The 10749-nt window shown below is 44.5% G+C and overlaps 1 protein-coding gene across 2 annotated transcripts; it reads right to left on the bottom strand.

Annotated features, from left to right (window-relative positions):
- Positions 1-506: 506 nt before the first annotated feature.
- On the bottom strand, positions 507-10238 carry RDH12 (retinol dehydrogenase 12). 2 transcript variants are annotated; one of them, XM_070594103.1, is made up of 8 exons: positions 9980-10237; positions 8396-8514; positions 7750-7905; positions 6947-7051; positions 5896-6105; positions 3969-4158; positions 3757-3818; positions 507-1343 (listed from the first exon to the last, which is right to left on the bottom strand). In XM_070594103.1, the coding sequence occupies exons 1-8, from the start codon at positions 10045-10047 to the stop codon at positions 1258-1260; spliced, it is 996 nt and encodes a 331-aa protein (XP_070450204.1). In that variant the 5' UTR covers positions 10048-10237; the 3' UTR covers positions 507-1257. The 2 variants fall into 2 exon arrangements, with proteins under 2 accessions (XP_070450204.1, XP_070450205.1); XM_070594104.1 differs by lacking the exon at positions 3757-3818 and having other exon boundaries at positions 9980-10238.
- Between the last annotated feature and the right edge of the window lie 511 nt (positions 10239-10749).

The following is a 10749-nucleotide window of genomic DNA, read 5'->3' as shown; positions in this document are numbered from 1 at the left end:
GGATGCTTTAGAACTGGAAACAATAGCATGACTTCTTGGGTCAATTGGCTGAAAGATTAGGCACATCTCCCTGCCTCTTCCTGGTGACCTGTTCTTGAGGCAAGAAGAAGGTCACCTGGGGTTTCAGCACAGGAGAGCAGGGAGGCCAGAAAAGAGAAGAGCTAGGATTTTAGGTAGAAGGTTGTTTCAAGGCTTGGTCTTTCTGCATCTTTATATCAAATTAAATGGAGTCTTATACTACGTCTGGATTTAATCTATAGTGGAGCTCAACATCTGTGTAATTTAAGTCACTCCTATCACTTCTTAAATAATAAAATGTGAGAGCTGGGAGAAACTTGAAAAAATACTCAACTGAATCGTCTCATTTTGCACCCAGATGTGACATTGTAAGAAGGTTATGGGTGGGTGGGTAGGATAAGATACTACTCACAAAACTGGGAGGTTGGATTCCCCACTTTGTTCCATCTCTCCTTTGCTACCCTGAGAAAATAAAAAAGGCAGTAAGATGAATGTGTAGTTTTTATTTTCTCTGAAAAGTGAGGTAAAGGGAACCCTTTAGAAAAAGAAACCATCTACATGATTGAAAATGAGACGGTCTAAATTTACATAGTCATATGTCAATTATATCTCATTAAAGCTAGAAAAAATATTTTTAATTTTTAAAAAGAATTAGAAAAAGAAAATGGGAAGGTCCAGCTTCATGCAGTGACTCCAGAATGCTCAGAGGAAGGAACCAAATTTGGTCAAGGTTAAGCCAAGATTTGCCTGAGTTGGTCCAGACTTCAGTGCAACAACTAGCAATCCAAAGAGGAAAGAGATCCGTCAACAGCTTGAGTCTATAGTTCCTGAAAATCTGTAACACTGATGCTCTTGTCACCTCAGCTGAGAATGCTGGCTGACATTTCTGGTATTGGTGAGGGAATTAATCCAATTTCCCAGGCTCTTCTGCCAGCCCCATGCCCAGACTGGCATCTTCCCAGTCGTCCTGCCCCTAGATGGTGGCCAACTTTGCAAGTCTTGGAGAAGAATGCTTTGTAAGTGTGAATGTCTCATGCCATGAGCCAGCCTCACAAGAGGGTTGGATGTGAAAAGGTTTCCAGAAGGGTCAGGAAGACCAGAGCACGGCAGGATTTGCAACAGCAGCCAGCCAGGAGAACAATCCTTCAGGGTGGGTTCTCCTTGGCTTCCGTTCATTATGGTGTGGATTGTGCCTGATAAAGCCGTGGCTCTTCCGGTAGCTCTACTCCCATTGGATTCCTAGAAGCTCACAGCTGACATTCCACAAGCGCTGAGCTGTTTTGTTATCTCGGGCCCTTGGAGACACCCAGGTCCTCTTGCAGTCACTAGAGAGCAGAGAAAGCATGAACATCCAGGAGTGAAAATTGACAGTCTGGAAAAGTTTATGGCCTCTTTCTCAGAATATATTTCTTTCTTTCTCTTTTTTTTTTTTGAGGCAGATTAGCCCTGAACTAACATCCCCTGCCAATCCTCCTCTTTTTGCCGAGGAAGACTGGCCCTGAGCTAACATCCATGCCCATCTTACTCTACTTTATATGTGGGACTCCTACCACAGCATGACTTGCCAAAGCCGTGCATAGGTCCACACCCAGGATTCAAACCCGCAAACCTTGGGCCGCCAAAGCGGAACGTGTGAACTTAACCACTGTGTCACTGGGCGTGACCCTCAGAATATATTTATGAATGTGTAAAATATATTGGATGACAAAAACTAATTATATTGAAATGCAATTTTAAAACATTTTTAAAACAAATTCATGATATAGTAATACATATGCTTCTTTATTAATGTACTCTATAACAAGATCTCGCACTGGGTCTAATAACCACTGGATTTCAAAGTGGTGGGCAGAAGTGACATTCTGAGATATCTGCAACAATGCAATGTGATAAGAAAATATTGATAGTTTTACTGGTGACAAAGTCACAGGTATCATGACTACTCCTGTGGTTCACTGCCTACATTCACAATCGAAGGAAATGCCAAATTTCAGATGGAGGTCAGTGAAATGAAAGATGAAGTTGAAATTACTTTCCCATCTAAGTTCACAGACCCCTTGAATTCTTTCCACAGACCCTCTTGTGCCCCAGGAGCCCCAGACTAAGTAACCCTGCTTTCTCTTGTCTGGGGGGGATCAGAGAACTGGAGGCTAGATGGACAAGGTGCTACAGGCAGAATGCAGTGCTCATGGTGCTTTTCTTCAAAGGATATTTTTTTCTAATTATAAAAGTCCCGTACAACACTTGGAAAATGCAGTACCGATAAAAAAAAAGAAAAGCCTATTATTTAATTACTTTTCCTTACACTCTTGTTTGCTTTATTTGTGTAAAAATAGATATATAGTCTTTCTCGCTTTCTTGTATACAAAACTGAGATCGTACTGTATCTATTTTGGGGAGGATAGCTTTCTCTTGTAAAAAATATATATTTTAATCATACAAGTAACAAATAAATATTTGATCTTTAAAACTTTTTTAAATAATAAAGAAATACCTAGAGTAAAAGGTTAAAATCCTCCTTTGCACTCCCCCGGCTCCTCCTCAAACCCACTTGGAAATAACACTCCTTATGGTTTGCTATGTATCCTACCAGACTGTTTTCTATGTATTTACAATGAATAATTTTATAGTTCTATGTAGCAGTTTCTTCTCACAATTTTATATCACCAACATTTTCCTGTGAATTAAATATTATTTGAAAATATTTTATTTAGTGACTGTCTAATATTTTATCACATATTTAAGGCAGTGACGTTAAACATCCAAACTCTTACGATAGCATTGTCTAACAGAAATCATGATGCAAACCACAAATGTGAGCCACACATGTAATTTTAAATTTTGTAGTAAAATTTTTAAAGTATCTTTTAAAAAGAAAGAAGAAATGGGTGAAATTGATTTTAGTACTATATTTTGTTTAACTCGATATAGCCAAATCATTTCAGCATGTAATCAATATAAAAAGTTATTAATGAGCTATTTTACATTTCTCTTTTCATACTTTGTCTTCAAAGTCTGGTATACCTTTTACACTTACAGCACATCTCATTTTGGACCAGCCCTAGTTCAAGTGCTCAATAGTCACGTATGGCTAGTGGCAACCATACTGAACAGCACAGCTCTAGAGCCAGGACTACCACTTATAAGCTATATGACCTTGAGCAAGTTACTTAATTATTCTGTGCTTCAGTTTCCTCATCTGTCAAATGGGTATAATACTATTATCTACTTCTTAGAGTTGGGATGACTGTATGAATTAATACATGTAAAACACTTAAAGAGTGCCAAACACTTTGTAAGAGCTCAAGAAACATTAGCTATTACCATTTATCCATTCCCCTCTTGTTTGACACTGACATCATTTCCAGTGCTTCACTTAATACGTGGGGCACCAGTGAATAGTCTCAAGCAAACTGGGCTGGATCAAGTCATGGAATGGGAAGAAGATTTAATCCTGGGCTTCCATTTATTCTCAAACTCTGATTGCCCATTAAGTTTGTGGTAAGACTACACTGAAATGTCTATTTCTATATTCCAACAGATAGTGCCAACCCTGGCAGCACTGCTAGACAGAGTTTACACTGGGGAGAGGTGACTTTGTCCCAGTACTTTGTGCTAAGTGGTATTGAAGGATTCATGAAAGAAGTAAGCCAAAAGCTTCAAGGAGGAGAAAAAGGATCCAAAGGGTCTGCTAACATTCTTTCAAAGGCATAATCACCAGAAAGCTACAAAGCTCACCTGGAAAACTGGCGCGCAGGTATAAAAAAGCAACTTTTGCCAAGTTTCTAATGTAAGTTCCCCTGGAAAAGAACTGACAGTATTTGGTTTGCAGGCCCAACCCAAACCTGGATTCCACTATCCGGCACAAACTCAGCCACTCAGGGTCCCAGGGCGCCCTATGCCTCACCAGGCACACAGGTGGTGGAGGAACCTGCGCTGCCTGCACGTACCTGAAGTACTTGCCGCTTAGGGGCTCCAGGCCTTCAGCCAGCGCACAGTGCAGGCTGGTCTGTGCCCCTTCCTGCACCGATTTTAAAAAGTAGGAGAAGAGCCGCCAAAATAGGCAACATAGGAAGGAGTGCCGGGCCAGCTCAGAGCGGACGATGCCTGGGTGCACAGCATAGGTGGTGACCCCCGTGCCTAGGGCAAAGAGAGCACAGTTAGACCAGGGAAACAGCTCATCTCCTGCAGCAAAATGCACAAGTGAGAAGAAGGGTCTCAGGAAACAGAGCTCCAGGGTTCAGAAGGCATCACTCCTAGCCAGATAGAATCTGACTAGTAAGTCATGGAACTCTTCCAGAAAGATCTATAGCCTTCCAGCTTTCTATGTTCCAAAAGGAGTGCTTGGTTGAAGGTCCTTCTATTTCAATGTCACCTTTACTCTGTGGCTTAAGTCTTAATAATAGAAACAACAGTATATTCTGGTAGTCAGAGTATCAATTACTGAGGGTGATATCTTCGGAATTTCTATGGTAGTGCTTAGGGGAAGAATCTGGTTGGAAGGTAGTAGGCTAGGACCTTGTTTTGAGCTGCATTTGCCAGGGAAGCACATTTTATGAGGTGTAGATTGAGGGGTGTTGATGGAGATAATGGGAGTTAACATGCCCCCAAGACATCCCTGGCGCCTCCACTATTTTTAGTACTCATTATGTGCAAGGTCTGTGCTACATGCTTTCCATGCATTATCTCATTTAGTTCTCAAAGAGGCTTGTGAGGTAGGCAATATTAAGATCCCCATTTATAGCTGAGGAAACTGAGCTCTGATCACAGAGAAGTTAAGTAAATTGCCTAAGATCATACCAAGCAGGCTGCAGGGCCACGGTCTGAACTCTTGACGTAAAGAACATAGACTCCGGAGTGAGGCTGTCTGGATTTGAATCCTGGCTCAGCTAGGAAACTTTCTGGGTAAGGTTTCTTAATATATCTCGGCCTATCTCTTCATTTGCAGAGTGCGGAAGAATAACAGCACCTACCTTATAGGAATGCTGTGTTAAATGAATGAAGGCTTGTACAGTACACGGCACACACAAAACTCAACATAACAATAATATGTCATTATTATTATTTCTCTTAATGATTACCCTATTCTTCTATCTTCTGCATTCTGTACTGTTGTTCCCAAACACTGGCTTATTCGCTGTAGCAAATGGTCCCCCAGATTTGCAGATGTGAAAGCCAGCAGCGCATCAAAAACTCCAGGGGAGCACAGAATCGTAGAATTAAGAGCGGCCCCACCTCATTTTACAGCTGAGAGGATGAAGTCAGGGGAGGTTAAAGGAACACGGCCACATGCACATGCGGCTAGTATGTGGTAGAGCAAGAACTCAGTCCCAGGGGCCTGACATCCAGCCCTCGCTCTGGACTCCAGGCAGTGGCAACTCTGTAGCTCAGCTCATCGTGCGAACCTCTGCTAATAGCACACAGAAGAAAGCACCTGGACCTAAAGCAGCGTTCCCACGTTCCGGTCCTGGTTACTTCACTTTCCCATGTTCCGGTCCTGATTACTTCACTTACCATATCTCCTGGGGCCAGTCACTTCTTTGGACTTCAGTTTGGACCCAGAAAATAGTAATAATAATACCTGCTTTGTCTGTAGCAAGAGGTTGTTGTGAAAAATCAAATGAGATCATAATTGAGATAAGATGTGACATAAATGTAAGGTAACTTTCTAAGTTCCTAACCCCTGTTTGATTTGAAGCTTGTCAAGGGCAAGAATTGTGTTTTTATTCTGTTTATAACCTCATTCTCCTTCGTGTACAGAGCTACCACTGAAATGTGCATGTTTGACGTTCTGGCTTTAGAATTTCTGTGAATCTGTAATCTGGACTGAAGACCGTGCTTTTGCTATGTTAACCCTGGCCCTTTCTCCAGACTTACCTTGGATCCTCTTGGCCAGCTCGCGAGTGAAAAGCAAATTGGCCAGTTTGCTGTGGCAATAAGCAAAACCCCATCTGTAGGGCTCCTCACCGCGGAAGTTGTGGAAGTGAATCTTGCCAAGGTGGTGGATCACTGATGACAAGTTCACCACCCGTGCAGGAGCAGACTCCTTCAGCCGCTCCAGGAGCAAGTAGGTGAGAAGGAAGTGGCCTGCGAGGAGAACCAGCAGGGCAGATTGAAGAGCAGAATGGCAGCCCAGGCTCAGGGCGTGGGAGCTGATGAGAGGACTTTGGCATTAGCTCACTATCTTCTGAACGTGAAGAAATTTTGATGCCAAGAGTAATTCAGTGTTAATGGTCTGTCAGTCTGAGATTCCTCAAGGCAAGGGCAGCACTAGATGATAGATAAGGGAATACAGACTTAATCTGTACTTATTTGTATTTCTGCCCTTGCCCCAGTCAGGAGAAATGCCACCTGCTGGCTTCCAGTCCCCCTCTGGCCATGATCACACAACTATGGGCCCAGGCACACACATATACAGAAGGAAGGCTGGGATAGTTAGGAAAAACATCACTTGCCTAGCATCAGAGGACATGATCCATGATCTCCTCATTAGAGCCATCACCTTGGACTCAGAACCCCAGCCTCTCTCACCTCAAGTCCTCAAGATCTGCCTCCTCCATGGACCAACCCTTGGCTTGCTTAGCCCTCAGTTACAGATCTGACCCCTCCTGCCAAACACAGACTCCTGCACCCCCCACACTGGGCCCTGCTTGGGAAGCCTTGCACTCCCTCGGCCCCATCCAAGAATGACATTATTCTCCCTGGCATCTCCCGAGTTTTGAGGTTTCTTAATGGTATGGGCAGGAGGAGCTCATCTTTTTGTACTGGTCAGGAGAGGGACAGTGAACAAAAAACCATTATGTCCAGTGTATTGGAATTCTGGGCTCTATGAGGACCATTGGAGATTCTCAGCTCTAGTATAGGCTTATTTCCCCACAGAGAACAAGATGGGGTATGCCTCTCTTTTCAATCACTCAAAGACACTTACCCAGGTGGTTGACCCCCAGGTTGATTTCAAAGCCATCAGTTGTTTTGGAATGTGAAAACATCATCACTCCTGCATTGTTGATCAGAATATGGAGCTGCTTTTCCTCTATAGGGCAAAACCAAGGAGAACCTGTAGTTACAAACAAGTCTGCTAGCTGCCTATCATAGTCCTGAGTATTTGCTCCTTGCCTTTGGACCTATCTCAATGATATTCAGTAAGTACTGTCATTGGGTTTATAATTTTAGTTACTGATAGCTCCCTGGACACCATTCATTCAGCAACTGAGCATTGAGTACTGACTCTGGGCCAGGCCCATTCTGCTGGGCACTGGGCACACAGTGGTGCAACAAGACAGACACGGGCACACAGTGGTAAACAAAACAGACACGGTCCCTGTCCCTCATAGATTTCATAGTCCTTGCTAAAAGCTGGTCATTTTCCAAGATACAGAAGAATTTTGGCAGCAGCAAAACCTCATTTAATGCATGTTGCCACAGAAGGTTGATTTTCAGGATGAAAGAAAAGAGTGACATCAGGGCCACACCTTGATGCCAAGGTGCAAGCCCAGACAGGGAGCTGACACCTCCAACATTCCCATTGCTGAAGCGAAAAGACGATAAGGATCCTGCGCAGCTTGTCATCCTGTCATCCTCTTGCTAATTCCCTGCCATGCTGGTTCATGTGGCAGAATCTGTCCATTGGGATTGGTGATGGTTCTGATACAAGAGTCAGAGATGTTCCAGGGTAGAGCAACCACTTTCACATCCAACACTTGCTTGTCTAGCTACCTGCCAGGGTCTCACCTGCCAGAAAGCCCTCAGCAAAGGCTCGGATGGATCTGGTATCGGATAGGTCCAGTTTCCGCACCAGCACCTGGGAGTTCTTTGTATCAGCTCGAATTTCACTGGCAGCAGACTCCCCCTTCAGTACATCTCGGCAGGCAATGTATACTCGGGCTCCTGGGACCAAAACAGAGAGGCAATGTGTTCAGACCCTAGACTGAAAAACAGTATAGTAAGTGAGCTTGGGACTGGTGGCGAGAGCCTCCTCCCAGCCATCCCTAAGCAGTGAGAGGCTATATTGCCACTTCAGGGTTCTCACAGCAGTCTTCTTGCTGCAGCTTACCCCCAGCCTAGGAACCTTGGTTTTTACACCCTGATATTTAATGTTGCTTAGTATCTCCTTTCAGAATCACTGACTTGACCAATATCCTACAGACATCATTGTTTTCCTTATTTTATATAATAGGAAAGGAGCAGGAAGGGAGGAAGGAAGGTTTGTTTAAGGCCACAGAGTAAGTTGTGCCAGAGGTGGACTTGAATCCCAGTTTCCTTGAATTCCTGGCTAGAACCCCCAAGCCCAGGAGGAAAGAGAAGGAAATGCGGGCAGAGCCTCCAGTGAGAAAGGCAGGAGGTGCTGCCCTGTGGACACAGAAGCGGAAGAACTTGCCTCTGCGAGCGAGCTCTCTGGCTGTCTCCTTGCCGATGCCCGTGTTGGCGCCGGTGATCACCACTACCTTCCCGGGAACCTGCACAGTTGTTCTGCAAACCCCACCAGCAAAGAACTTCCTGTAGGCAAGGGAAACAAAAGCATTTACGCACCACCTCCCCAGTCCCTGACTGAGATACATAAAGTCCATTCAGCCTCAAAGAGGGATTTCTTTCAGTTGTTGTCAGGAGGCCTAAAGAAGCTAATCTTCAAGGGACAACATTTTCCCAGTGGGCAAAGGAGCCTCCTGCTCATCAGCTCAGCCTGGACGGTCATGTGCTCAGAAGCTGCAAAGGGTCTTCCGGACAAACAGAACAAATGCTCTTGAGTGAGGGCCAATGGAGAGCTTCCTTGTTAGATAAGAAAGATATCTAGCTCTGTCTCTAGAGATTCCCAGAGGACAGCGACCTCCTCTACCCTGCATTAAAAATATATGGGTGATGAGCGTTACTGGAATCAGCGGTCCTGAGCCCTAGGTCTTCAATAAGCATCAACGGTGAGTAACCAATGAACAGTACCTCCAGGGGTCCCATATACAAATACAGCTCTCGGGCTGCCTCTCCAGCTTTAGAGAGCTAGTATCTTCAGAGGCTTTCTGCCATCCTACTGAGAGTACATTCTAGCCATCAGCACACAGAAAGAAAACCTCCCTTGTTCAGATCTCTGTGCGGAGAGCATCCTTTCACATAAAGTTGACTTGACAAGTTCCAAAAAACAGGATGGGAGGGCAGCAGAACTAATATTTCCTGAGCATCATCTGACTTCCAGGCCCTAGGCTAGCACTTTCCACAGGGAATTTATTTTAATCCTCTCAACCACTCCATTATATCTTTCATATTACAGTGGAGAAAGCAGAGGCTCAAAGACGTTCAAGTCACATGCTAATGGTGGCAAAAATGGAATTTGAACCCAGGTTAGTTCTATGCCAGGACTTAGAACAGCACTCTGTCCCTTATATGTCCATTTAACCTTCTTTATCATCAGCAATTTTAAAATTCTCTATTCAGAACACACATTTCTTTCTGAAATTTTTCATGAAATCCCACAGCAAAAGAGCCATCCCAAAACATTAGTTGAGGGTCTCAAAGGGAAGAGAGTCTGTTTCCTTCCCCCAAATGCCTGGTATTTAACAATGAGTCCCTGGGCAATGACTACCCTTGGTAACCCAGCCCGGACACCTTGACTATGGACAGTAAAGAAAGGGAGACCTTCAGAGAAACCCAAGGGAATAGAGTGACAGAGCAAGGACTCCCACCTAAGTTGTCTGTCAAGCTACCTAACAGAGTCATCCACTCAGCCTTCCACTAGCATCAGAATTCAAACCAGCCCCTCCTCTCCCAGCCCCAGGTGATTCCTTCTCATTTTCCACCATTGTATCCGTAACCACCTCCTTTCTTCCTGGTTTTTTTTGCCCTGACTTTCTCTCCCTTGGCCTCCTTCCCTCTCTCTTCTTTCAGCAGCCAATAATTCATCTACTTACAAGCTCTCTGGCTCCAAATTCAGGGCTTTGTAAAATACGGCACAAGTTCCTGAATTAAGACAAACCTGATGGATGGAGCTGTCACATACAGCAAAGAAAAGACGGAGGTGAGCAGTCCCAAGATAGCCAGCATATTTTCAAATTCTTTAGTTGCTGCTGCTTTAGCAAAAGCAACTTAGACTCCAACTCTGGGTCGGGCTCCTGGTCTGATTCAACTCTTGGCTGCTTCTTGCTGCTTCTTTCTCCTCTAGCTCATCTCTCTCCTGGGAGCTCAGCAACAGCCTGGCTGTAGGTGTAGCCCAGAATCCTATTTAAATCCGAAAGCTGTCAGAGCACAGCCTGCTGGGAGATGTAGTTCTGGGGGAGGAGGATGGAGGAAAGAGGGGAACCTCACACTTACTGGCAAAGAGAACGAGGGGAAATGAAACAACTGCCCCCAACTCTCCCATCCTCAATTATTTCTTATCTAGGAAATGTGTTCTCCCAACCCCCATCACCACCTCTCCTCCTGCAGGATAGAATATTTTAACTTTAGCAAAAGACACCATGATACTTGAAATACATGTGTGATTAAAACAGAGAGACAAGGAAGAGACCCCCAGAAGAATGGTGAGAGAAGCCAGGAGAGTAGTTTCCCTTGGCGGGGAAGGGCTACAGACTGGGAGGGGGCATGTTGGGAATCCTGGGGTTCTGGTGGTGTTCTGTTCTTTGAGGTGGGTGCTGGTTACACAGGTGTGCTCACTTTGTGAAAATTCATTGAGTCATCCACTTGATTTGTGCATGTTTCAGAGTTTAATGTTACACTTCAATGAAGTTAACACACACATGTACATGC

This window comes from Equus przewalskii, chromosome 25, assembly GCF_037783145.1.
Source record: "Equus przewalskii isolate Varuska chromosome 25, EquPr2, whole genome shotgun sequence".
Taxonomy (NCBI): domain Eukaryota; kingdom Metazoa; phylum Chordata; class Mammalia; order Perissodactyla; family Equidae; genus Equus; species Equus przewalskii.
This window is presented reverse-complemented; position numbering and strand designations above follow the sequence as displayed.